The sequence below is a fragment of the Betta splendens genome, chromosome 9 (assembly GCF_900634795.4).
Source record: "Betta splendens chromosome 9, fBetSpl5.4, whole genome shotgun sequence".
NCBI classification, from domain to species: Eukaryota; Metazoa; Chordata; class Actinopteri; order Anabantiformes; family Osphronemidae; genus Betta; species Betta splendens.
Window position 1 is genome coordinate 27,131,673 of NC_040889.2, and position 27,942 is coordinate 27,159,614.

The 27,942-nt window shown below is 50.6% G+C and overlaps 1 protein-coding gene across 2 annotated transcripts in view; it reads left to right on the plus strand.

Moving 5' to 3' along the window:
* The first annotated feature begins 4,540 nt into the window (after positions 1-4,540).
* Positions 4,541-27,942, plus strand: part of LOC114861860 (neurogenic locus notch homolog protein 1-like) — a 28,614-nt gene continuing 5,212 nt past the window's right edge. The window contains exons 1-28 of one of the 2 annotated variants that reach the window (XM_029161521.3): positions 4,541-4,789; positions 5,450-5,531; positions 13,393-13,535; positions 13,616-13,954; positions 14,960-15,082; positions 15,156-15,389; positions 15,524-15,679; positions 15,997-16,182; positions 16,428-16,541; positions 18,894-19,007; positions 19,091-19,324; positions 19,401-19,511; positions 20,242-20,434; positions 20,546-20,691; positions 20,808-20,921; positions 21,612-21,731; positions 21,894-22,046; positions 22,124-22,352; positions 22,640-22,841; positions 22,920-23,073; positions 23,161-23,345; positions 23,662-23,794; positions 24,385-24,642; positions 24,733-24,845; positions 24,923-25,494; positions 25,588-26,022; positions 26,111-26,259; positions 27,592-27,802. In XM_029161521.3, coding sequence (XP_029017354.1) covers positions 4,732-4,789; positions 5,450-5,531; positions 13,393-13,535; positions 13,616-13,954; positions 14,960-15,082; positions 15,156-15,389; positions 15,524-15,679; positions 15,997-16,182; positions 16,428-16,541; positions 18,894-19,007; positions 19,091-19,324; positions 19,401-19,511; positions 20,242-20,434; positions 20,546-20,691; positions 20,808-20,921; positions 21,612-21,731; positions 21,894-22,046; positions 22,124-22,352; positions 22,640-22,841; positions 22,920-23,073; positions 23,161-23,345; positions 23,662-23,794; positions 24,385-24,642; positions 24,733-24,845; positions 24,923-25,494; positions 25,588-26,022; positions 26,111-26,259; positions 27,592-27,802 — 5,261 coding nt within the window. In that variant the 5' untranslated portion in view covers positions 4,541-4,731. The remainder of the gene's footprint in view (positions 4,790-5,449; positions 5,532-13,392; positions 13,536-13,615; positions 13,955-14,959; positions 15,083-15,155; positions 15,390-15,523; positions 15,680-15,996; positions 16,183-16,427; positions 16,542-18,893; positions 19,008-19,090; positions 19,325-19,400; positions 19,512-20,241; positions 20,435-20,545; positions 20,692-20,807; positions 20,922-21,611; positions 21,732-21,893; positions 22,047-22,123; positions 22,353-22,639; positions 22,842-22,919; positions 23,074-23,160; positions 23,346-23,661; positions 23,795-24,384; positions 24,643-24,732; positions 24,846-24,922; positions 25,495-25,587; positions 26,023-26,110; positions 26,260-27,591; positions 27,803-27,942) is intronic. The other variant, XM_029161522.3, reaches the window with a different exon arrangement.

Sequence of the window (27,942 nt, forward strand, 5' to 3'; positions counted from 1 at the left end):
AAAACAGAACCAAGGCCCGTGGACCTCCCACGACTCCGCTTGGCTGGAGGACCGCTGACCCGCTGCCATTCGCTGTCCCACACATTGTGCTCATGCAGCCACAGCGCCACAATACTGGGAAGCAGCTGCATCAGACATAAAAGTGACAAATGTCTGATGTTAATGGCACGAGAGGTACCAGTTTTCATTAGTGCCATTAGCACCATTAGCCTAATGGCTTGTGGCGATGGAGCCGGTCCTAACAGCATGTGGACAACCTTGACAGGGCGACCTTATTCCCATAATCTGAATATATGCGAATGTACAGAATTTATTGACTGAAATTGCATCGTACACTCTAAAGATTCAAACATAACTGTTTACACGTTAAACTATTAGTCCGCATGGCCACGTTCCCACTCTGCCAAACAACCCTCCCTCACCTCCTTCCCTTAAGATTCCTACTGCCGGAAAGCAGGAGCCGAAAACCCTCGTCTGCATTTCCTCTCATTGGGCAACGTACGGCAAATGCACGATTCAACAATAAAGTGAATATCCCTCCTCCCTGATAAAGAACAATACGGTAACACCAGGATGCATTAATATGTGTTTGAAGCACTTAGGAAATAATACGACTGCAATACAATGGCCTACTTTCCTTCCTTCAGGTGGGCTTCTGTGGGCTCAGTTCAGACGTGGCCGTAAATCAACCGCTTGGTTTTAATAGTTTGCTTCATAGGAACAGAAAACACTTTTTGTAGTCAAATCACACTTGACCAGTTTGTTCAGCAGGAAACCTGTCGCCTGCATGTTGTGAAAAAAGAAACATCAGTGAAACCACAAACCAAACTTTGTAACCACACGATTCAGTCCTTAACTGGACATAATCAGTCTCATCCAGCTGATGTCAGTCCCTCAGGGGCCATGAGGCACCAGAGGTCAGTTCTTTCCCTTCAGTGCAGCTTATTGCAGGCCTGTGAATGTGCGTGTGTAGTAAACACAAGTGGATAATTAAAAATGGCTTGCTTGGAGTTAAGGAGCAATAACAAACGACTTTTATACAATCTCCTTGGACTGAGAAGCAGGTCTGCAGATCTGTGGATTGAGAAGATCATTGTCCATAACTGTAACACTGCATGAACACAAGCCACATGGACAGAAGACAAGTCACTAACACAGTTCACCGCTGCACATTCATCCATTTGACTCATGTTGGACTCAAAGACGGGAAACATGCTCCAGTTTGCTCCTGGGACGTCAGGACTGAGCCAAAGACTTGAGGGTCAAAGGTCAGACTCCGTTCAGGGAGGTCAGGGGTCAGTACAGTACAGTCAGTTAATAGTTCTGCTTCTGTTTTCCAAAAAAGGTGAAGTTTCATGTTTGTGACCTGTGGTTAGTGCAGACGGACTTGAGCCTGAGCTCCACAGACGAGGAGGAGAAGTCGCAGCGTATTGAGACACATGTTGGTTCTGGGGCTTCATGAGAAAGCAGATTAGTGCAGCACTTACAGAGGACGACCAGTCGCTGCGGACAGATCACAAGAAACAGGAAACCAACACAGAGGGGTGTTTTAAAGGAGAGGAGCACATGTGGAGCTGTTTGACTGGTCGCCTTCTTCCTTCTACTCCCGTTTGATTCTGTGTCACAGAGATCGTGTGTGACATCACGGACGCTTCACCTCCACGCGTGGCGCCGACGCGTCCTTCGCACGACGCGTTCCCTGAACGTGTCGCGGCCTGTCCGTTACACAGCACATCTGCAGGCAGCGCCCGCGCGCTCGAACAAAAGGCCCTTTATGCAAAGCCATGCTCAGGTTGTGACGTGCGACCAGGACGCCTGTCAGCGCCACGCGGCGACTGAAACGTTCAAACACACAGCGACGGAGGAACCGAGGAGTCGTCGCCGCGTGCGAGACGTGGAGGAGGTTCTCTGGTCCGACCCGACTGGGAGCCGCTGTCTGCGCTTCACGAGGCTGATGAGGAGGAACAGGTTCCTCCATCTGTGCTTCGCCGGTCATGGAGACAGACACCGACCCCCACGTCAACACAATGAGACGGAAACCAACACAAATCCTGTTTATTCTCTGCCTCACAATGCGATACAATAAACACATTTCCCCTAAAACACAATGGAGATTAAATTCAGACACTACAGTCATGATCTGTTCAACAACCTATAAATCTGGGGGATGACACGCGAAGACAATGTGGCTCTGTTGTTGACAGGGATGGAGGCAGCAGAGAATCAGCGCGTGTAAACACATGTATCAAACTTGTAACGTGGTGATTTTCTGCTTTTCCTCCCACACGCTCGAGTCAACGGAGTGTCTCCTGTTGCTGCTGGTTGTGGAGGACGTGCAGCTTTTCCACAAACCGCATGTTCATCAGAGCCGCTCCAACGTACGAGCGGCACAGAGACACACATTCAAAACAAGCTGCAGTTTGGTCGCATCTCTTTATCATCCAAACAAGTCAATACATTATAGGTTTTTTCCTATAATAATATTGAATAGTAGTAAAATCCCACACAAATGCTAAAAGAACAATAAATGCCTCCACTCAGGCTCAGCCTCCAGCCTGATTAACACATTAAGCCTCTGTCTTTATGACCAGTTATTAAAAGTTGTCAATGGGACGCGTGCGTTATTGTTTTCTAATACTGGTTGAACACGGACAGACACCATGAGTCAAACCAGGTCACTGCAGGTTTTAATCTGTGAAAAGTAGGAAATATCACAATATAAAGACTCATCTGTCGTAGCCTTTAAGTTGACTTCATTCAATTTAAACTGGGTTAAATTGGTTAATATCCATCTAATCTAAATCTGATATTTACATGACAATACTCATTGTATTGTTTTAATCTGATGGGAACGAGCGTCTAATCAGATTTGATTATGTAGGTTACGCACAGATGAATCAGACCGTCTCTCCTGCTCTCTCTCCACCTCCGACACTGAGTTGGCTGCTGGATCCGTGCTTCAGAAGCAGCGTCCTGTCAGGTTCACTGAAAACAGTGATGTGGGTTGTGTTTCAACAGACAGATCAGGAACACAAAAAGCAAGGACGAAATGAATCATAAAGAGTCACAACAGGCAAAGAGAGACATATTTGACACAAGCCCTGAACCTTTTGTTGTTTAAAAACGTTAGACTAAAAAACACAGATGATAAAGAGTCTCCAACATAATAACGTCTGCAGGACCTTAAACACCTCCTGGGCAACGTCTTAAACTGACTGTGGTGTAAACACACATGCAGCATTTAACCTAAAACAATGAGATAAACTTCACTGTTAATCTATAAATACCATCAGATTGATTAGTTTTTATCAGCATAAACTTGATTCACTCTGAGGCCAGTTACTCCAGCCAGTAATAGTTTGATCAAGAACAGCTGCATGAATTAATCTGCTGACACAGAACACATGATTCTGGACCTGAAGTGAAACTTGAATAAGAACTTATGACTCTTGTTACGTCATCAAACGTTAAAATCTAACTTATGATCGCTGGAACAAATCTCATTCACATCACCTTATTTCATTATTTTGGGATCTGTGTCATAATGTGATTCTGTTGTTGTGGCTCCTCTCTGCTTGTATGACGCGCTTATTCTGGAAACAAAGTGAACTTCACTCTTCAGCTTTGATGATTGTCCTTCCAGTCACACACAACATATTACTATGTTACACTAGTTACTACCAACTATCTACTGCCCCTTCGCCTTCATGTATGAGAACAGTGGAGTTCCCCATAATGAAGGTTCAGGCAGGTTCTACCTCTGTGCTTGGGTTGAGCTCTGCAACAGGAAATCAGCCAAGGAGAGATTAGCTTCAGGGTGTAACTCAATTTAATAATAGTGAGCATCATGGCGGCTGGAGTCTTGTGGTTTCATTTTATATGTATGTACATACCAGTTCGAAAACCTCCCAAAGTATTGAATTTGGTTTCTCCACAAGACGATGTCTAACCCTTGAGCTGCAGTTAGAAAGTGAGAAACACCTGTGTTGTGTTGTGCTGTTTTGTGCTTTGTGTCACCTGTGAGAAGCTGCTGCCACCGGGTTCACAAAGCTCCCGATGGAAATCAGCTCCTGTTGCCGCTGACTCTGCAAACGGGATGAGTGGAAACACGAACTGTGTTTATTTACCAGTGGAGCAGAGCCTGGGTGCGAACGGGCGCGTTCCCATGCTTTGTCAGGTGCAGGTGAGCGGAACGTGGGACCGACTGACCACAGCGTTACACACTGACCTTGATTCACCGATTGTGGGATGTAACTTATTAGTGCACAAAAGTTAATAGTTTGTTGTATTAATGGGACTTTCTGCAACAGGACAAACATGTCAAACAGATTTTTTTGTTAACTTAAAGTTTTACGATGGAATCTGCTGATGCTGTCTAATTAATAACTAAGTTTGTCATATCTCCTCATCGTGTTTCGCAGTTTGTACCTGCCTCCGGACAAACTACTGCTCAAGTGCGTGTTTGCGCGCGCGTGTGCGCCCGTGTGCGCGTGGGAGAATAACGCCCCTCGGCGCCGAACAGCGAATGGAGACGGGCGTCCCGAACAAGTCACTTCCAACCCGGTGTCCGAAGTGACAGCAGCTCGCGCTCGGAGTTCACGTTCCATGCGGATGTAGCGAAGGATGAACTGAGCCGCGTTTGCGCCTTTTTTCACCTGTTGGAGGAAGACGTCCCATCGGATCTATGAGAAAACCCGCGTGGATTTGCACAAGCGTTTTAAACCTGGAGGAATGCATATTTTCTTGGTCCAACTAACTTTCTGGTTGTCGCTGATAGGACTAAGTCGAGGTGAGTGACCGGGGGTTCTGACTTCTCATTTCGGCGCATTTTCTGTCGCGGAGGAGAAAAAGTGCGCTTTCACCGGCGACGAGCCAAGTTTTCGAACCACTTGTTGCGTTCACGTGAAACTGCGGCGTTCCCTGAAACTTTGTTCGACTCCAATGCTTTTTACCCGTGACTTCTTTACAGTAACGTCGACCTGTATCTTAGGATTTCTGCACCTGTTGGCTTTGAACCAAACGTGTCCCGTCACGTTTTCTGCTCCTGCTGTTAAATGAACGGCACCAGTCCATGCGTTTTGCACTTTTCACTGTTATGTTGGCGCCTGTATTTCCAGTTGGGCCTCAGTGCAGTGTGAACGTTATCAGCATCACCGTCCTTGTTATTTTATTTAACGTGGGGACGCGTCACCCCCCAAATGGCGCATTCTTTGAGCGGCAGCTGGAAAGTGGCGCACGTTGCTGCCGCTGCCAAACTCGTGTCAGCGCCCCGTTCGCCGCTAAAACTCCGCTCGCAGGCGCGAAAGTGGCACCCGGGCTCCACGTTGATGGAGCCAACGCCTGACGCATCAATGCCAGCGTTTGGACCGAGCGCAGTCTGCGTCACCTGCTGTAACATGAAGCCGCTGAATGAGTTGCACGCAGGCCCATTAACCTCTTCCTTCCACAGGCCTGCGATGCTCCATGTCCACCGAGTCGTGTTTGAACCAGGGGAAGTGTGAAGCCACTCCAGATGGGAACGGAGAGTGCAAGTAAGTCCAGCGACTCAACATCTGTGTGAGTTTGTGTGACGGGTGAGCGGCGCCTGCTGGAAACGGGCCCCGTGGGCGGCGTGGGCCCACGCCGGCGCTGCTGCGTGTGTCAGAGGCAGAAATGATGACCTGATGAGGACGGGTCACTGTCAGAGTGGGAGCACCGCTGCCACGCTCTCAGCCAAACTGCTGCAGCCCTGAATCTTGTTTCTCTCTCCTCTCGCGGCGCGACAGCTGGGGTTGCCAGAAGCTCAGCGGCCATTGTTCTCTGCTGCCATTAATTCTGTGTGACTAATCTGGGTGAGGCTTCCCAGAGAGACCCTCAGACCCGGTCCTCCTACCACCCCCTCTGTCTCCTGGGATTCTGTCCTCTCCTCAACTCTCTCTCTCTCTCTCTCTCTCTCTCTCTCTCTCTGTCTCTCTCTCTCTCACTCTCTCCCTCTCTCTCTGCCGCCTCCTCTCTCTCTCTCTCTCTCTCATTCTCTCTCTCTGCTCTCTCTCGTCTCCCTCTCATCTCGGTCTCGTAGTCTCGTCAGAATCTCTCAGTCGTCCTCTCTCGTCGCTCCTCTCTCATCTCTACTCTCCTCGTTCTCTCTCTCACTCCACAGGACAGATGGCCGAGGGTAGATTTTTGTCTCATCAGTGCTTTCCATAAATGCCAACAAACTCCCGCTCTGAACCAGAACCTTTTTCAGTCCTGGCGCGAACAGCACCGCCCAGTGTCGTCTCACTGCTCTGTGACCGGCCGGGTCACAAACTCTGGGACCGCGGGACCCAGGCATCTCGGCACTCTGCCACATCTTAATTTGGTCTGGTTGTATTATTCACCTCTCACCCCCCCCCCACCTCCTCGCTGGGCCACAAAGGCCGCATTGTGCCCCTGCGCTGTCCTCCTCAGACGTCTCCTATTAAACGTGGACATGGGCATCCTCACTGCTTCCAGCAGGTTTTAACAAGTGTTGGTCAAGGGAGGTTTTGATTTGCGTTACAGGTTTTCGAGCGCTCAGAGACGCTGGGGTTTTTCACTCCATTGTTGTCAGAACTATGAGCTGCCGGCCCTCTGTGTTGAGGTCAACTGAGCCGGACCGGATGCTTCAGTTTTATATAGTCCATCGAAGATGCCTACTTGACATGCCATCCCATAAATACCACCTCCTCTTCATATCTGGCCTCCAGGGCCCAGTCGGACCCTCGCTGGAGCTTATCTCCACAGAGGCCTCATGTACTGCAGCGGCTTCGGCCGCGGCAGAGGGCAGTGACAGAGCCGAGTCAACCCAGACCGGGGTCGGAATCAAAGCAACCTGCTGCAGAGCCTCTCTCCGCACGCTGAGATGAGAGACGTCGGCAGAGCCCGCCGCGCTGAGAGATCACATGCCTTCATCATTAGCTGCTCGGCCTGATGACAAAATACAGACCACTTCGAGACAATCTGTTGATAGAAGTGGGGTGCAGTTTAAGGATTTTTAGGTTAGGAGATAAATGTTGTGGTTCTATTCCAGCTGCACATAAAAAGCTTCCACGCACTGAACGTTGATCATTCGGATGAGAAACCTTCTAAACCCTCTTTTCTGCTTAGTGTTTTTCCCAGAACTCACATTGAGCTGATCTGGGTTTCATCGGCCGTTTGGGTTTGCTGCGTAGTTTTGTCTGTTGGTTCTGAGGTTGATATGTCACATTACTATTTTCATCCCATAGGCTGTCATTTATGTTGCAGCTACAGTTAACATCCCTTTTAATGAAAGTGGGCCCTTGTCTCTGCGGTTCTTGGGGTTCTTCAATGGCACCTCTGTTTGCTCGGGTTAGATGAGTCTATCTCAACCTCCCCCTCCCTTCCTCCCCACCTCAATTCAGAGGCAGGAAACGGCCTCAGCGCTGCCCGAGGGAAGAAAAGGTGCCGTATCTGATCATATCATCCCACAACGTGAAGCACAGTGCGAGGCTTTTATAGGGCCGCGGCTGCTGGTGTTGGGTTCCCTTTGGCAGGGGTCCGGCTGGTGAGAGGCCTGATCGGCAGACTGGCCCGGCTGAATGAAGCGACCTGGTGGTGGGGATCCTCAGCTGGGGATTAGGGACATCTGATCTTCCCTGGACGGCATATGCCGAGGCAAATCACGTAAACTTTGATCCGGGGGCGCGGACGGTCAGCACGTATGTGCACGACGCTGGGCTTCCTCCAAACCACGCTTCCTCTTTTGTTTTTTTCCTTCTTTCACCCAGACCACCTGTCTGTGGGCTGGGTATAAAAAGTAAGCAGGACGTGCCCTCACCCACACAGCAGCGTGCTCCATAATACCCATGATTACTTGTGGTTTTGCACATTCAGCTTCACACAGAAACAGATTGACTTTGTCTGCCAGGTGCGCTTTCAGCTTTCCCTCTCGTTGCTGACACTCAAAGGATGTTTAGGGGAGCTGAGTGTGACGCCCTTATAGTTTTCTATATCGTCTTTCCAAGTTGAGATTGTAAGATATGAATCTGAATATTGTACCCAGTGACCCAGAACACCTGTACGCACAGGTTACACACATTAGACAAACATGTTGCAAAAATCTAGATCACAATAGAAGTCATTCACTGTCAAATCCTGGCACACATATTTACATAGATTTTAAGAGTCTCAAACATGTTATTACATCAGAAGTCACCTGAGAAGTTCACATCAGTGCTTCAGTAAGTTAGTGATGCTTGCCAGCAGCTATTTAGCATTTAGGTATCATTGACAGAACAAACTCTTATTACAGTATTACAGCAGCACCCGTCAGCTTGTCAACCTTTGTTTCAGTGCGCACACACTGATTCACAATGCATGTTAGCATTTAACAACACGGTCACAGACCCTATTAAAGCCAACATCCCAGTTCTGGTCCTGCTTTTCAGGGGAGAGTTGCTGCAAGGAGGATCAGATTAAGGGACATCTTGGCCGAGCTCTTCCCTAAACTCTGAAGTGATCGTCTACCTTAACAAGCCGAGGGTCTGGTTGCACTGTCCGCTACACCTCCAGACCCTCGTAAAGCCCTTAAGTGGTTCCCAATGTCTAAAACTAAGCTGTGGCAGAAGTCATTAGAGCCGCTGTGGCTCTCGAATGCTGGTCCCTGGGGTAGCAGGCTCTTTCCCATGAGCTGGGTCCGTAATGCTCCCAAATAAACAGGGTCTCTAATGAAGGCTGCCAGATGTGGGCTGGCCAGGTCAGCCCTCCTGGACGATTAGAGAGGAAGGAAAAGAAGGATGGATGCAAGGAGAAGGAAGGAGGGTCAGTGCTTCCCCTGTAATTTGTGTAGCCAGTGGGGACTCGGTGGTAACTCTGGTTTCAGTTCCACAACAAACAACATCCCTGTTTTTTGTGCCAGGTTTTGGTTTTAGCCTAGAGCTATTTTTATGTTAACAGCCTGTGAGTGAGAGAGAGAGAAGCTAAAATTAATGTGCGTTAAACTGCTGATTACCTCCACCCGTGGTGGCAGAGTTGTCACTGTGGTTAGCACACGATAGGCCGCTGCAAGAGAGGAGGAGAGGGACCCGCTCCAGATCAGACAAGACCCTGGATGGAACCAGGAAATGAAAAGGGGCGGTGGAGAGACAAAGATGAGGGAACAAACATACTCCTCAACACAGCCTGACTCCAGGATCAAAGCAGTTGTGACATCAAACACAAATTTATCATCTTAATTTGAGGATGTTGGCTCCATTCCGTCTTTTTTGAGGGTTAGGCCAATCTTGCCTTAACCAGTCGAAACGGCGGCCATGATGAACTTAACTTTAAACAGAAGCTTAGACGGGGATCATGCCTTTGTTTACTAAGGCCTAAAGGTGGTAAACAAACATCTGTCCTAGAATAATCCTAATTATGCCATTAAAGGAGTGGAACCAGACAGTGATGCTGTCTCCCACAGAGCTTTACGTGGCTTTGCAGATGATTGAATGAATGCACAACCCAATTCACTAAGCTTCTTAAAATTCAGACAGAGTGGGACTCGTGCAGCTGCCAAAACCTGCGTTTTGAGTTGCTTGTTATTTACAGTACACATGTGTATCCCACGTATTACACACAAAGCCTTGCCTCCATCTGTGTGTGACCTCAGAAAGATGGCAGATGGCAGATTGGCCTCTAACTGAGGAAAGTCCCTCAGAGTGACGCCCGACCGGGGGTCAGATGTCACCACAACATCTGCTGCAGGCCCGAGCCGCTGTCATGCATCCCATCAGTGATGCAGACCTGTTGCCACAGGCTACGGCGGCAGCAATGGAAGAAGACACGTCCCAGAAGTGAGCGCGGGGGAGAACAATGAGGGGCTGCTTGGCAGAGATGACAGAGGAGTTAATAACAGTATCGGCCTTACCGCAACAGATAATTCCACCGCTGTGCTGCAGTTACACGACACCGCTCAAACACCTGATATTTGCTCAGCTTCTGATTTGTGCGCCTCTTTTCATGCCCGCTTTATTTACCTTTGCAGCAGCCCAGTTTACCTGCTGCTGTTGAGATTATCCTGCTCCGCGGGATGGCAGGTTTCTCTTGTTGAAGCAGCTGCCCGGCTGTTTGTTTTGACCCTGGTCAAAACTCCATAAAAGACTTGTTGAATGTCTTTTGTTCGGTCTCCTTTTTTTAGGACCCGCGTCTGAGCTCCCGCTGAGACGGGAGTGTTTCAGACTGTAAGGGGCATTTTGTGCCGGGCGTTTATTTGACGGGTTCTTGCCAAGTTAAAGAGCAAACTGTTAGCATTCTTTGTCCAGCGTGTGCTGCGGTTGATTTAGTCCCAGGCGGAGTGTGTTTGGACAGAGCGTCCACGTGCGCTGAGGTACGGGTGCAGGCTCTGTTTGCGCGAGGGCAAGTGCCAGTTTCTTCAGGGAATCATAAAGTGAGGCTGAGGGTTTTCAGGTGCAAAGTCAGGACAGGGGACTCTAGAGTAAACAACAGAATTCCTCCTGAATTATCGGCCTCTTTCCATCTCTCTGTTGGAAACCCGACCTGTCCAGTTCTAATTTCCTTTCCGACCCCTTTGTTTGCCCCTCAGCAGTGTGTGCTTTGGATTTTCAGCTTTACTTTGCAGACTGGTAAAATGTGTTGGAGCTGTGGGGACTAACTTGAAAGCAGGTTTTGGGGGGAGGGAGCTGCAGTAAAGTGAATTCTGATGCTTTGTCCAACCAGCGACAATAAACGGAGGGTGAAAGCAGGACTGGGGGGGGGGCTTGGCGGGAAAGAGGTGGATGCCAACAACTGTACAGCTTTGAACCAAGGAAGTGAAAACAGTAGTGAGAAAACAAGGGGGAGATTTCAGGGATGAGCTGTGTTTATTCCTAAAAGGGATTCAGAAGGAGTTTTTGGGGACGGAGTGGGAAAAAGAGGAGGGGCGGGAGAGGAAAGAGGTGGTGGAACCGCTGAATGCAACTGGCCTGTGGTCAGCGCTGAATGGAGGAAAAACAATGGGCCCACTCATCCTTTCCTCTCGCTGCCTCTTTTTACTCCTCGCTCCTCATTTCTCTGCTAAGTGGTTGGAGGAAGGGGGGCAGCTGTTCAGATACCAACACTGTAAAAAATGTCCGACTCAAGATGTTCTTATTGTTACTGAATAGTTTTCACAGGCGTCATCTTGGGGCTTTAATAATCATTTGGTTTTAAAGCGTAAGGTTTCTTATGATGTGATGGGTTTTGGTGGCTGGTGGGTCTCTGTGCAGAGGAAGGAGGCAGAGTGGTGGGATACGGGAGCAGGAGGAGGAAGGGGGGGGGTTGTTTGGTCGGGGCAGCAGCTGCTGTCTCCTCATTAACATGCGCACCTGCTCCCTGCGGCCTTTTTCCAACGAGCTCGTGTGGCGCCTCGCGACCTCAGCACCCGCCGCCGCTCAGCCGGACTCGCCTTCTCGCGGTCGGACCCGCGCGGTGCGTGGAGCTGGTCTGGACACGTCCAACACATCCAGGACAGACTCAGTTAGTCAGCTGGACCTGCTGTAGGCTCTTAACCTATAAATGACCCTAAAAAATACTGGTGGACAGTGAGACGCAGGTTTATTCCTTACAGATTTTTATAGATACTCATTTAAAGCTTTCGCGTTGACAGGACGTCTGCTTGATATTAGCGTTTCCTTTTTCTTGCGATCTCTATCTCCCTCGCTCTGTATGTTTATCAGTCATCATCAGTGAGCTCATGAGTGTTTGTATTTATCGGCTTGTTTGAGGTGCGGCCGTCCGCCCTCACCGGTGACGTGCCACCACTCACCAGGCCTCATTATGCAGCGGCCAGTCCAGCATGGGATGTTTTCCTTTCTTTGCCACAGTCCTCAGGCTGCTTAATCCCCTGAGAGGGAGACCCTGTCTAAACACACGCCTGTTGCTACAGAGGGGCCACGGCTTGGCCCCAAACACACACACACACACACACACACACACACACACACACACACACACACACACACACTGGACCCCCTGGGGCTGTTGCTAACAGACTAGCCGTCTCTGGTCAGGTATTCCACAGTGACGGCGGCAGCTTTCAGTGTTGTTGACTTTGATGTCGGCAGGATGTTTTGCGCTCAGTATTGTCTGTGCGTGAGAATCAAGCATTTGTTTATGAAGCCTGTTCCTATATAAAAACAATAAAGTTGTAGTAATGTAGACAAATGACTTTAGGAATATTTCATGTTTTTTGACAGAGGTTGCACCACAGCCTCTCCCGTTTCATCCTCTTCCCATCCTTTGTGTGATCCTGGAGCAAATCCTCTCTGGGAGGCAAAAATAACCAGCGCTGAGGTGGTGGCACAGGGCTTTGAAGTTGCCATAATGTTGGCTCGCAGCTCAAACAGTCTGCCATAGACGTAGCCTTGTCCTCAGGATGAATGAGTGCTGACAAACGAGTCGGATGGATTAGGAACAAGAATTCCCAAATACGGCAGATTTTTTTGTCCCGGTCTCCAGTGCTATTGAGAAGATGCTTTGTTTGTGTAATGGCCGAGCCTCTTGGCCACCCAGCTTTGCCGTCAATGGCGAATCTGACTGATGAATATGGAGATGTAGGACAAGAGAGGGTGTAATGTAGCAGATCTGTGCTGTGGACCCAAGTACCGGCCTAAATGTGCTTGTACTGAGAATCTATTACGTTAGAAGGCTGATTAAACTAGAAAAAATGTTGCTGCTCATATCTGCAGCGTGAATGTTCTGAGATCCGGCTTTGAACTTTGTGCAAAGTCTTCCTGCCTGTGTTTGGCTGGAGGAGTCACACTGTCTAGGTATGAGTGTGTGTGTGTGTGTGTGTGTGTGTGTGTGTGTGTGTGTGTGTGTGTGTGTGTGTGTGTGTGTGTGTGTGTGTGTGTGCGCGCTATGGCCCCTTTGTTGAGCCGTGCGTATCCTCAAGGGACGCCCTCTCATTGTAATTGTAAATGTGTGAATATGTCCGTGTGATCTCTCTCTTCTCTCTCTGGGAACTTGTTCGCTGTGAGGTCCGAACGGCGTTTATGGCTCAGACACAACCTGTGAGAAACATCACAGGAGTTTGTTCCCCTCCTCCTTCTGCTCGGGCCACTTTTTTACAGCCTGATGCACATTGTCCACAGGGAGGAGACAGAAAGACGGATGTCACGTTTAAAGAATAGTTTCTTGTGACTGTTGCTATGTTGTAAAAACAGCAGGCTGGGACCCTCCTCAGCAGAAATAGCACTTAGGCCTATTGGAGACAGCTTTGACTCGGACTGCTGATTTCTAAGCATCATAGACGACAGGTGACCCCTTCTTGTCCAAAGCTGGGATGTCTTTAGTTAGTGCTGAGGAGATTCAGGATTGTGTGTACTGCTAATTATGAATGAAATAAATAAAGTCTGACCATTGATGGGTAAACAACTTCAACAACCCAATAACCCTGAACCCATTTGTCTTACCTAGGTGTCCGAACGGATTCTTAGGAAACAGGTGCCAGTTCCATGACCCGTGTAAATCCCAGCCATGCCAGGATGGAGGCACGTGTTGGGCCGAGTCCAAAGGCAACACAGTGGACTTCAAGTGCCGCTGCCTGTCTGGGTGGACAGGTAGAGCAGTGGTTTGATGATGATCTCTAGATCATTTAACACCAGTGGGAGTGTAACTCATCATTACTCTTCACACGCAGGCAAACTGTGCCAGGTCCGCGACCTGTGTGCCTCCAACCCATGTGCCAACGGGGGCCAGTGCTCCACCATCAACTCCCAGTACGTCTGCGCCTGCACGCCGTTTTACTTCGGAGCGACCTGCAAGCAGGACGTCAACGAGTGTGACGCGAAGCCGTCGCCCTGCAAGAACGGCGGCGTGTGCGTCAACGAGGTGGGCGGGTATCAGTGCCAGTGTCCACAGGACTACACGGGCAAGCACTGCGAGAGCCGCTACCTGCCCTGCAGCCCGTCGCCCTGCCTCAACGGAGGCACCTGCATCCAGAAGGGAGAGAGCAGCTACGAATGCTCCTGTGTTCCAGGTACGGCCCTCGTGTTACATTAAAGACACAGCAACTGTCATCTCAAGGCACGTTTTCAGTATAAAGAACAGAAAACAATTGTGGAAATGTCATGTGCAGCGACACGACTGTCTCTTATAGAGACTCAGCGGTGGAATTTAAATGTCAGTGCCTGCTGGTCAGGAGATGATGTCATTCAAGGCAGGGCTGTTCCTGCTTATGTTGTGTCCTGTATGTGTGTGTACACGTGTGTTTCTGCCTCGGTGTGTACATTGTGTGAACGAGGCAGAGCAGGAAGGCATCGCGCCTTATCTTGAGGAAATGGTCAGAGGACAACATCCTCTTCACAGAGCAGAGCAGAGCGAAGCAAAGCCTGCTGGGAGCGTAGGCTGGCTCGAACCTCGTCACCTCCGCTCAGTCCACCTTGTTTTTGTCTTGTTTCTACTTATCGACGCAACAAGGACTGATTTTGAGATTTACATGCAACGTTCACCTACATATTAGTGTTTCCTGAGTGAAAACCACCTAAACATAAGATAAGATAAAGAACAAAATCATGCTCTCTCGCAATCCAACAAGATGATTTGTTTGAGATGCAGCATCTGAGCCTCATTCAACTTACGTACAACGTCTTATTGGCAAGTCAGTCAGAAGTAGCTTTATATAACGAAGACCCAAAGCCTCCTGGCAGTCACCATGATGACTTGTACTGGTTTTGGCTTTCACTTTATATTACCCAAGCTGCCACTTGTACAGCGCGGTGGTTGCCTCTTGTGTAACCGAATAGCGGAGTGGATGTTATTACATGGAGAAGCTGCCACAGGCCTCAAGAGCCTTCAGCTGCCATTTTTCTTGGAAGGAAACAGACAGTTGACCACATTTAACTGTAGCGAAGTTTCACTCCCTTTGTTGTGATCTGGAGGACGTTGTTTTCGAACCGGGAGAAAATTGAAGCCTCCACGAACTCAAACGCCAACGGCGATGCACACATTGTCTCTGTTAGTCACGTTTCTTTATTTGCTTCAGGTTTTACTGGGAAAAACTGCAAAGACAACATCGACGACTGTCCAGGTCACGAGTGCCAGAACGGAGGGACGTGCGTAGACGGCGTGAACACGTACAACTGCCAGTGTCGACCGGAGTTCACAGGTTCGTCCTCCGTCCCCGTGAAGAAGTCAGATCAGATCACGTTGACGCCATAAAGACCGTTTCCCCCTCGCAGGTCAGCTCTGCACCGAGGACGTCGATGAGTGCCAGCTGATGCCCAACGCCTGCCAGAACGGCGGCACCTGCTTCAACACGCACGGCGGCTACCAGTGCGTGTGCGTGAACGGCTGGACGGGGGACGACTGCGGCGACAACATTGACGACTGTGCCAGCGCCGCGTGCCACCAGGGGGCCACCTGCCACGACCGCGTGGCTTCCTTTTACTGCCAGTGCCCCCATGGACGCACAGGTGCCTTTCGAGCGTTCCAGCGCTCCTCATGTTGCAAGCATACGCGGTGCTAGCATACGCGATGCTAGCATACGCGATGCTAGCATACGCGATGCTAGCATAGCGCTGTCGTAACGCTGGCTCGTCTGCTCCAGGTCTGCTGTGCCAGCTGGACGACGCCTGCATCAGCAACCCGTGCCAGAAGGGCTCCAACTGCGACACGAACCCAGTCAGCGGAGGCCATTTCTGTACCTGCCCGACCGGATACTTCGGGACTTCCTGCGATCAGGACGTCGACGAGTGCTTGCTGGGTAAAAACTCACATCCACTCACCTGGCAGCTCTTTAAATCCTACTGATTGAAGACACGTGTCTATTGTGTTGAGTATAATAATAATTTGCCCATGCTACACTGAAGAAAGCTTAGTCAGAAAATGTGCATTTTTTATACAAGCCTAAATACAAGCTCATTCTTTCCTGTCATTATGGGCATTTCGGTGCCCATAATTGTGTCTGTAATCACAGAGCTGAGTCTTTGGTTTTGGCCAACAAACAAAATCTTCTGATTTATTGTCACGCATCTAAAGGCGAAGTGCTCCTCGTGAGGTCACGTGTTTGTGTTTCTGCAGGTTCCAACCCGTGTGAGCACGGGGGCAGTTGTATGAACACCAAGGGCTCCTTCCAGTGTAAGTGCCAGCACGGTTACATGGGGCCGCGCTGCGAGATAGACGTCAACGAGTGCCTGTCGAACCCCTGTAAGAACGAAGCCACCTGTCTGGACTGGATCGGAGTCTTCCACTGTATCTGCATGCCAGGTGGGACGCGCTTCACCAGATGTACTGCTGATTCTTGGGTCCATATGAATAAAAACTGAATTTGTCTATCTGGATGTACAGAGAAAGTTAGTACATCAACTATAGTCTCAACTGTGACGGCAGTCATTAGTCCAGTGAATACGAACCCCTCGGTTACAGTATGTTACAGTAGTGTGAAAATGCCCCACTGTGTCTCCGTCTAACCAATCCATCTCCCTCCTGGTCCTCCTTTGCTAATTGGCTAGGCTACGAGGGGATCATGTGCGAGATCAATACGGACGAGTGCAAAAACAAGCCCTGCCTGAACAACGGCGAGTGTATCGACAAGATCAACTCGTTCGTCTGCCAGTGCCCCACAGGTGAGGCTGCCGCACCGCTGCAAAACAGGGTGGAGGGGGGGGGAGGCACGGGGCCAGGGGGCACAGAGGTCGATCTCACTGTCTCTGCCTCCTTCCCTCTCGCTTCCCCTGTCAAACACACACACACACACACACACACACACACACACACACACACACACACACACACACACACACACACACACACACACACACACACACACACACACACACACACACACACATACACACACACACACGCTCTATGGACGGGCACTAATCCCAGCCCTGAGGCGGGCTTCTGCAGGCCTGGGTAACACAGAACCAACGCAGCAGTTGAGGAGGGGAGGAAAAAAATCTATAGGGAGAGACTTGAGGAAGTTTGAACTTTTCTAACAAGTTTTCCAAAGTGTGATGACTGGGCACAAATGTGTGCGTCTATGCTGGAATTCTGATGTGACTGCTGGGATCAAGAGCATCACTACTACTGTGCTTCATACGTTGAGGTGGTGGTTGAAATTGTCATCTGGTCTATTCAGAGGCCAGTGAGTCCTTCTGCAGAGAAACACCATTGGAATTACACTATTTGGACGAAGAGGTATTGATGTTTTGTTCAGGAATGAAGGAATGCAACTATTGAATTTTGGATGGAGAGAAAAAGAAAAAGGAAAGAAAGGCTGTTCAGGCTCCCCAAATGTGTTTTTTTTATTATTTGCATTCTTTCACTGGGATCATTGAGGTGGAAGTGTTTTTTTTTTCCTTTCTGGGAGGAAAATGAAGAAGCTCTGAGTCGGGTGGATCAAAGGCGGCCTGGGTGGAGAGAGGCAGGCTTCCTCCTGTTGAGAGAAAAAGAAAAGGAAGGAGGAAAGATGGAAGGAAAAAAGACATCCAAACAAGAAAGCTTTAGAATGAATAAAGAGCGGTACGAGAGTGAGCCCAAGGGCTTAACTCCTTAGAAAACCGTGTGTGTGACAGTGAGTGGAAGCGGCTCAAAGTGGCAGTGGCAAAGTGTTTGGGGTTTTTTATGGGGAAAGGGTGGATGGAGCTGTGGTGGTCGGGGGGGGGGGTGAGACGCGCAGACCGTTAGCTGCAACAGGAAGGGAGGGCTGCAGAGAGGGAGGCGTTCAAACCGCGCTGCTTGAGATGTAAATTTGTCCCTGTAGCGAGCCAGAGCGAGGCGAGGGTCCCCTCTTTATTTCTGTACATAGAATAGCCATGGAAACCCCACTGTGAGCATTGAAATGTGTGATTCCAGCAGCCCGGGGATAAATCCCTCTTTGGCTGCTCGGGTCCATGCGTGTGTTTGCATACATATATGTGTGCATCCGTGCTTTGCGTAGACGTTTTGACTCGGTCAGCAGCACTGGGACTCGCTGTTACTGAGCTGGGGAGAACCTTTGCATCCTGGTAAATAAACACTCAGTTCTGTTCCAGCTTTTTTTCCCACTGCTGGAAACTGGCAGTGGAAGAGACTGGTGTTGTTTTCCAGGCTCCGTCTGCACGCTGATGATTTTCCACTTTTGGATTACTACGGTTCATTGGTTCTGGGTCCACTAGTCCAAAACTCACACAAATCATCTGTTAATATAATGTGCAAATTCTCCATGTACAAATTCTCCATGTCAATAAATTGTCCCGTGAGCGAAATCAGCTTGCCACTAACTACACAAATACTTCCTCCCTGCATGAGCCACCACTGATCTGTCTGCTTGGCTAAAACTTTATCTCTTCATCAGCTCATCATGCTCGTCCTGGATTGTACCATCATGTGACAGAGGAGATGACAATAAAATATCTGGCATGAGAATCACTCCGGGGAGAAAGGAGAAAGCCTGCTGGGCCATTTTGAATGACATGGAGTTTGAATAGTGCAGGGTCAAAGGTCAAGGTGGCTCTTTTTAAAGGCGGGCAGAGAGCGGAGGGGGTAGTGGGGAAGGAGTGAAAGCAAGACAGGAGAATGCGTTTTGTGATGAAGGTTTTGGGGGGGACAAAGGAGGCAACAGGCTCCGTTTGGCGTTGCGTTGGGCAGACAGGCCCTCCTTTGTTTCTCAGCCCTCGGTCAGGAGGCCTCGTACGTTTCATTCTTTCCTCATTTCTCTCCCTCGCGCCCTCCCCTGATTGGCTCCCCCGCTCTCCCTTCTCCTTTTGGTTCTGTGCTGAAAAGACGTGAAAGGGAAAATAGAAAGCTTGTAGTGTTGCACAGTTGTTAATTAACATGCAGATTTCTAATTTGCTGAAAGCTCTTACGCTGCGGCCTCGGGATTATGAGCGGTGCTGGTTTGACACGGTAAACACAGCCTGCGTGCACACCCCCCCTCCCCTGCACACGCATGAGCACAATAACAAGCATCTTGTTGATCTTTTTTTTTTCAGGCTTCAGTGGAAACCTCTGCCAAATAGACATCGACGAGTGTGCCAGCACGCCGTGCAAAAATGGCGCCAAGTGCAAAGACGGGCCCAACAACTACACATGCGAATGCACCGAAGGTACAAAGGGATGAAGAACAACAGGCTGAAAAAGGTTCAAAGACGCAAACACACCAGTTTAAAAGAAAATCGCCTTTTGGCAGGTTACACCGGGAGGCACTGTGAGATAGAGATCAACGAGTGCGTCTCCAGCCCCTGCCACTACGGTACCTGCATCGACGGCCTGGCCTCCTTCAGCTGCCACTGCAAGCCCGGCTACACGGGGCGCCTGTGCGAGGCCAACGTGGACGAGTGTGTGAGCCAGCCCTGCAGGAACGGAGGCACCTGCCACGACAAGGAGAACGCCTACGTCTGCAGCTGCCCCAGTGGAACCACAGGTGAGGCCCGCGTGGGAGCACGCTGGAATGCCTTCATTCTTTTATTAGAAGGGACTGAAAACGGATTCTCTTCCAGGCATTAATTGTGAAATCAATATCGACGACTGCATGAGCAACCCGTGTGACAATGGGACCTGCATCGACAAGATCAATGGCTACGAGTGTTCCTGTAAACCCGGATTTACTGGTAAGCGACCAATGGAGGTTAGCGCTAACTTTATTGACCTTTTGGGGGGAAATGAACTGCTCCGTTTAGCGAGCAGCTCGACGGAAACGCTGGACCACTGCAGGAATTTTATGCTCATTCCTGATATTAGATAGACTAAATCATTGTGGCTCCTCAATCTCTCCCAAGATAAACATCTGTCTCAGGTGACGCCGGTGCAGGTTTTAGGATCAAAGACGGGGACAGTGGAGTGTGGTCCTGATGGGGAGGGCGACAGATGGCGAGCGAGCGGGCGCGCGCGCTCCTCTGAGGCTCGACCGGTGTCGCCTTCCAGCTCCACCCCGTCCCCAACCTGTTGCTGTTAGGACAAGCAGGCTGCCCTCCCACACACGCACACTGTGGCACACACAGTCGCTGGGGAGACGAGTAGCAGAAAGGATTTCTGAAAGTTGAGCTTTTAAAAGCTTGGAAGCCTGTCCCTGCTTTAAAGCAAAATGGGCCTCCTTTATTCTGTGCGTGGCACTGGACTGAATGGCGTCAACGCTTCAAGTGGCCGACAAAGGAGGACCCAATACCCCTCATGTTTATGAAAACGATACAGTCACCGCACCGAGCTAGGGCTTGATTGTGTGGCAGCATTGTCTGTGGTTGGATGAGTTTACATGTGTACATAACAAGTCTTCAAAGAGTGTGCAGAAAACCGTCTTATACACAAATTCGATGCGTGATCTGTCCGGCGTCATCGCTGCAGGCACCATGTGTAACATCAACGTCGATGAGTGCGCCATCAAGCCCTGTCACAACGGCGGCACCTGCATCGACGGCATCAACAGCTTCCGCTGCATCTGTCCGGACGGTTACCATGACAACACCTGCTTCTCCCAGGTCAACGAGTGCCTCAGCAACCCCTGCATCCACGGCCACTGCGAAGACAAGATTAATGGGTGAGACTGTCCGAAACTGGCAAAATGATGCTTTGATTCAAGCTGCTGTGTAGGAAGTTCTTGAAAGAGTACTGTAAGATGTAACGAGCCCCTCCCCTCTCTCCCCGTCAGATATAAATGCCTGTGTGACTCTGGCTGGAGCGGTAAAAACTGTGACATCAACAACAATGAGTGCGAATCCAACCCGTGCATGAACGGAGGCTCCTGCAAGGACATGACCAGCGGCTACGTCTGCACCTGTCGCATGGGCTTCACCGGTCAGTGGCGGCGGAGACATGGATCTGAGTCTGTCATTGTTCAGCATGTGACCCACATTCAAATGAAGCCACTGTTATATGATTCATCTGTCTGTGTCTATCGGCTTTAATCACAGGACCAAACTGCCAGACAAACATAAATGAATGCGCCTCCAACCCCTGCCTCAACCAGGGCACATGCATCGATGACGTCGCTGGCTACAAATGCAACTGCATCCTGCCTTACACAGGTATGAAAACATGATTATAATGTCTGATACTCACATCTCGGCCTGTTGTTCAGGCATTTCCGGACTGAGGTGACATTTTCCACCGCCTGTGTGCTCACTGTTAGTGGCCAAGAGGAAAAACATGTGGCGTTAGGCTAAGCAGCGAGACTTCCTCAGGTTTCAAAGACACCAGACCTCTGACTCACTCCGCTCCTTTGTGAAACACACGCTTCCCTGATAAGAGAGCTGAAAAATATTTTCATGGCATCGCTCTTATTATTTGACAAAGATAATAATGGAAAGGCGAAGGGCAAATTTTCTTGCGATTGTTGAATCGTCTTTTTGGAAAAATCCACAGGTTGTTGAATAATAGAAGGCTTCTGCCTGTGCCAGGGTGGGAACGGCTGCTTGACACGTTTCCTGTTTGCCTGCTTCCTGTCTCACAGAGCAGCAAATGGTCAACAATGGCCGGAAGCTGGAGCCGGCTTCCTGTACATGCCATGTGTTGTGGAAACTGATAGGGAAATGTCCCCTCTGGCTTCGAACAGACAGAACCTGGTTAAAATCTTATGATAGGCCTGATTGGACGAGGAGTCTGTGTCCATTTGGCCTGGGCTGCCTCCAAGTTCATGACCCCTGCCTGATATCACAGTGAAAGTTAAAAACACAGCCTGTGACTTCATCCTAATCATGGCTTGTGTCTGTTCACAGGAGAGAACTGTGAAACCCTGATGGCTCCCTGCAGCAACAAGCCCTGCAAACACGGGGGCGTGTGTCAGGAGTCGGAGGACTATCAGAGCTTCTCCTGCGTCTGTCCTGAGGGATGGCAAGGTAAACAGGAGCATCCTGACGCAACCGCTTCCTGCTGGTTCTTTAAAAGTGGTGCTAGTTTCGTCACATTTCCATTCTATGTTTGTGATGCTAAAAAAACTTGATATTGTGCCTTTACTCATGCTTAGATTCTGATAAGCGCCCCTCTGCTCTCTGTCTAAGGCCAAACCTGTGAGGTGGACATTAAAGAGTGTGTGAAGAATCCGTGCCGTAACGGAGCGAGCTGCCAGAACACTCTGGGCAGCTACCAGTGCACCTGCAAACCGGGCTTCACGGGTCGCAACTGTGAGACGGACCTGGACGACTGCAACCCCAGTAAGTTCCCCGGGTGGAGGCCGCACGCCGGCGTCCAGAGCGCGCCGGCCGAGCTGAGCTGAGTCCTGTCCCTCCAGATCCCTGCAGCAACGGAGGGCTGTGCGCCGACGAGGTGAACGGCTTCCTGTGCACCTGTCTGCCCGGCTTCAGGGGGACGGCGTGCGAGGAAGACATCAACGAGTGCGAGAGCAACCCGTGCAAGAACGGCGCCAACTGCACCGACTGCGTCAACAGCTACACCTGCAGCTGCCCGCCCGGCTTCAGCGGGATCCACTGTGAGAACAACACCCCCGACTGCACCGAGAGGTAAAGGCCCCGCGCAGGTTCACCGCCAGCATCATGAGAAGCACAGGCACAGGTTTCCATTCTCTACTGCCCCTTCTGGTGGAGTATTGATTCACAACTTCAATATCTCCAACAGCAGCAGCAGATGAGCAAAGGAAGTTTAGCAGAAACGGTTTAATATGTACGTAGATTTGCTCGCAGCTTAAATAATACATTTTATTGATTCGCTCCTTTCTTCCCCTCAGACAACGTCGTTATTTTCGTTCCCGTGCGGTGTAAAAACTTTTCGTGTTGTTTTTTTCCCACAGCTCCTGCTTTAATGGCGGCACCTGCGTGGACGGCATCAACGCCTTCACGTGTTTGTGTCCGTCCGGCTTCACCGGCAACTACTGTCAGCACGACATCAACGAGTGCGACTCTCGGCCGTGTTCCAACGGCGGCACCTGCCACGACAGCTACGGCACCTACAAGTGCACCTGCCCCCACGGTTACACCGGGCTCAACTGTCAGGTAGGCGGCGGGTGGTGGGGGGGGTGCTTCCTGTTTGAGGAGATTGATTTGAACATTCCGCTCCGTGTGCCCTTTCAGAACTTGGTCCGCTGGTGCGACTCGTACCCCTGTAAGAACGGGGGGACCTGCCTTCAGAGCGGCACCAGCTACACGTGCAGGTGTGAGACCGGCTGGACGGGCCTTTACTGCGACGTTCCCAGCGTCTCCTGTGAAGTGGCCGCCAAGCAGCGAGGTAAGGCCGACGAGCAGGTCTGTGCTGAACTGTCTGCCAGCCGTTCACCGCCCACATCACGAGCCGCTGTCTCGCCCTCTCTCCAAGGCGTGGACGTGGCCCACCTGTGTCGTAACTCGGGTCAGTGTCTGGATGCCGGGAACGTTCACTACTGCCACTGCCAGGCGGGCTACACCGGCAGCTACTGCGAGGAGCAGGTGGACGAGTGCACCCCCAGTCCCTGCCAGAACGGAGGCACCTGCACGGACTTCCTAGGCGGATACACCTGCAAGGTAATAAACCTAAAGACCAACACGCATCCATTCAGCTCAAAGGAGCAGAAAATGAACCGCTTGGTTATGTTAATCTGCCTTGGACTAAAGGATCTGCTGGCCTTGGCAGAACGGAGGCCAGAAAACAGCCAGGTAAACAGAAATCACAACTTTGTTTCATGACATCCATTGATTAAACTTTCCCCCTTCTTCTTCCTCTCTCTCTCTCTCTCTCTCTCTCTCTCTCTCGCTCTCTCTCTCTCTCTCTCTCTCTCTCTCTCTCTCTCTCTCTCTCTCTCTCTCTCTCTCTCTCTCTCTCTCTCTCTCTCTCTCTCAGTGCTTGCCAGGCTACGTGGGGACCAACTGCTCAGAGGAGATCAATGAATGTTTCTCCCAGCCGTGCCAGAACGGGGGCACCTGCATTGACCTGATCAATACCTACAAATGCTCGTGTCCCCGGGGAACCCAAGGTCAGCGGCCCCCACGCACACGCCTGCACACCGCTCCGGCCCTCCTTGTGTCCACGCTCCCTTAATTAGGGCTTGACAGCAGCCAGGGCTTCTGAAAGCTCCTCCTCCCATCGTGGCCCCATCCCTTCCTCTGCTTGTCAAACACGCCATCGATCTTTCTCTTAGACCTGAAGGGAGCATGTGTGGTGCCAGTGGAGAAACATGTCGGAACTTTTTCGTTTCCTCTACAAGTATTTTTTTTACTATATGTTTAATAAATTCTAATCTAATAAGGAGAAAGCAAAACAAGAACCCAGTCCTTATTTTCCCACTATCTTTATTCACGCGTGGACAAATCACTCGCTGTGCAGCGAGATATGAACTTTTCCATTCACTTTACACTTACTGTCATAGATCCGTGCAACCCTGCTGAAATTATAGAGTGAGGGAGTCTTTCCCCACGCTGTTATTTTTCTGTGGCTGTGGATTTTGTCAGAGGGCACTAAAATGTCAAGTGGACATTCTTTAGGCAGCGCACACACACTGCAAAGCAAATTATGACCCTGTTTTTCTAACTTTACGCCCTTTGCTGTCGTCACGCTGCCGTCCAGGCGTGCACTGCGAGATCAACATCGACGACTGCAACCCTTTCACCGACCCCGTCACCAAGGAGCCCAAGTGCTTCAACAGGGGGACGTGCGTGGACGGCGTGGGCGGCTACCAGTGCATCTGCCCCGCGGGCTACGTGGGCGAGCGCTGCGAGGGCGACGTCAACGAGTGTCTGTCCAACCCGTGCGACCCCGTGGGCATGCGCAGATGCGTTCAGCTCACCAACAAGTACCACTGCGAGTGTCGCACCGGATACACAGGTGAGCAGCGTCCTGTCCAGCCTCCGTTCGGCCTCGTGTGCTGCTAGTTTGGGTGTAAACAGTGTGAGTGACTCTCGGTTCCCCCCGTAGGTCAGCACTGCGAGGAGGTGTTCGACGGCTGTAAAGCGAAGCCTTGCCGTAACGGAGGCACCTGCGCTGTGGCCAGTAACACGCCCCACGGCTTCATCTGCAGATGTCCCCCTGTGAGCGCCCGCACTCATCCTTCCACCCGCTCACCTCACGCATTGTACCTCGTTCACCGTTCGCGTCTCCTCCTCAGGGCTTCGGCGGCTCCACGTGTGAGGCCGACGCCCGGGCCTGCGGCAGCCTCCACTGTCGCAACGGCGGCACCTGCGTCTCCAGCCACAAGAGTCCCAAGTGCCTGTGCACGGCGTCGTTCTCGGGGCCCGAGTGCCAGTTCCCCACCGACAGCCCCTGCAACTCCAGCCCCTGCTACAACGGCGGCACCTGCGAGTACACGTCCGAGGCGCCCTACTACCAGTGCGTCTGCCCCGCCAACTTCAACGGCCTCCGCTGCCACATCCTGGACTACAACTTCCTGGGAGGATTCGGCCGCGACATCGTGCCGCCCACCGAGGGGAAGGAGCCGTGCGCCATCGCGCGCTGCGAGGAGTACAAGCACAACAAGTACTGCGACGTGCTCTGCAACAACCACGCGTGCGGCTGGGACAACGGCGACTGCTCGCTGAACTTCGACCACCCGTGGAAGAACTGCTCGGTGGCGCTGCAGTGCTGGAGGTACTTCAACGACGGCAAGTGCGATTCGCAGTGTGATAACGCTGGATGCCTCTACGATGGATTCGACTGTCAGACCCTGGAAGGACAGTGCAAGTAAGCAGCCTTCGAACCTTATACTAACTGGGCCCTGACTGTTTGTGAGTTATTATGTTTTGGTCCTTACATCCTGTTGCATTTCCTCTCCAGCCCCCTGTATGACCAGTACTGCAAGGACCACTACGCCGACGGCCACTGTGACCAGGGCTGCAACAACGCGGAGTGTGAGTGGGACGGCCTGGACTGTGCCGGTGACGTGCCGGAGAAGCTGGCGCTGGGCCAGTTGGTGGTGGTGGTCCACATCACCCCCGAGCAGCTCCTCAACAACTCCTTCGGCTTCCTGCGCGAGCTGAGCCGCGTGCTTCGGACCAACGTGCTGTTCAGGAAGGACACCGACGGCCAGATGATGGTTTACCCGTACTACGGCAACAAGCAGGAGCTGGAGAAGTACACCGTCAAACGCTCGGGGGACAAGTGGTCAGAGGCTCCTGCCAGAGTGCTGAATATGGTGAAGAGGAGCCTGTTTGACGAGGAAGGAGGAAGCAGGAGGATGAAAAGGGAGCTGGATCACCTTCAAATTAAAGGGTAAGAAAGAAAACTAAGGCTCATTGACTGTTTAATGGCTTGTTTTTATTTGCTGTCTGTAACATCTGGATGTTCTCTGCTCCCTCAGTTCAATCGTTCACCTGGAGGTGGACAACCGGCAGTGCTTCCAGCAGTCCAGTGAGTGTTTCCTGGACACCGAAGATGCTGCAGCCTTCCTTGGGGCTCTGGCATCCAGGAAAAAGTTGGACATTCCCTACAAAATTGAGTCTGTTTTTAGTGAGTATACCTTGTTTCTCAGAAAGATCTTTGAAAATGTTCAAGCAATGATGAAGTAATTATGTTTGCCAGTTTAAGCCCCATAACTACAAACCATGAATATTGGATGCCTTCTCTTTTTTAACCTATTTTCCCTGAAGTTCATTGGTTTCCATCAATTTCTGAAAATCACTCTCTGGGAACTTGTGTTATTTGTATATATTAGGTCAATGTGCACTGAAAGAAAGAGAAAAAACTCCCAACTCTTTACTGTAAAACTTCCAAAACTGAAACACGTTTATGTGGATGAATTTTCTGAGTGTTTTTGCAAACATGCAAAGCCATCACTGCTTTTTACCACATACTCGTGCACAGGCGGATGAGGCACATGCATATTTACGCTCACAGTCAAACTGGGAGGATGTGCTGCACCCTCTGGTCGGGTCCTAACCCCAGCACTCTTTGATTGTGTATTTGTTATGCAGCCGCGAACAAATGCAATTGTGAATCTCATGGCCTAAACAATCAATCTTCCCCTCTGTGTTTAAATCCACTGGCTTCGGGCTCCAAAGTGCTTAATTGCTGTAAATCAACTCATCCAACCCCCTGCTCACACATTGTACCACCATCTCGATCACTGTCTCTGTCTTTCTCAGACATGTACACATATAGGTCCACAGATAACACACTCGCACACACACATACATGCAGACACACTTCATCCCACAGTGTGAGGGGCTGCTGCAACCTTCACCTCGCTGAATGTAATACCAGGACTTAATGCATCTCCAAGGGTTTAGGTTGGGGGAGTTTATCATTTCAAAATCGTTAGTGGAAAAAAAAGAGAAGGGGAAAAATTGATCGGGAGTGTGCTAGAAGTTGGGAGTCTTTGTTATCTCGAAAATCCTAATAAATCCTTCGTCTTTACAGCTTAAAGCGCGTGCAGTAATTTGAAGTTCATTAATCCCCTCCCTTTTTTTCTCTTAAAGAAGAAATGGTAAAGTTGTCTCTTGGTACCCGGGGTTGAAAAGGGAGAGAGGAGGTGGTGGTGTTCTTTTTTCCCGTTTTTCTTTTTTTATCACGCCCCATCCTTTTTTTCCTTTTTTGATGAAAAGTGGTTAGCAATTCCGATTATTACTGAGTAGATAGTGGAGGCTAGCTTCACGAGCGCTGAGGATCACCAGTCAGTTTCTGGCTCCTGCTGCTGCTCGCGCTTTGTTTGGGAAGCGGGAACCATAAGACGGGGCCAAGGAGCCAGGCTAGCGCCGGCTTCTCCTGGGTGTCCTGCTCTAGTCTGTGGGTTTACGTGTGTTCCCGCGCCCATCTTGAACATGCTGTCCCTTCTCCAACCAGGCGGTAAGGACCCGGGTGAGAAGAACCCCTACCTCGTCTACTTGGTTCTGGGCGGCGTGGGGATACTGGTCTTGCTCGGCGTCGGGATGGTGGCTGCCCGAAAGCGCCGCCATGAGCACGGGCGCCTCTGGCTCCCTGAGGGCTTCAAGACCACCGAGAACAGCAAGAAGAAGAGACGCGACCCCGTCGGAGAGGATTCGGTTGGACTGAAGTAAGTTTGTGTTTATTCAACCAGCGGCGCTGATGTCGTCGGGCACCTGCTTCTGTGCAGGACCCGCAATGGGCTAGTTCTGAGGCACGAAATGGTCGTGACCGGAGATCAGTCACATTTTGGTAAAGGGGCTGTTCTGC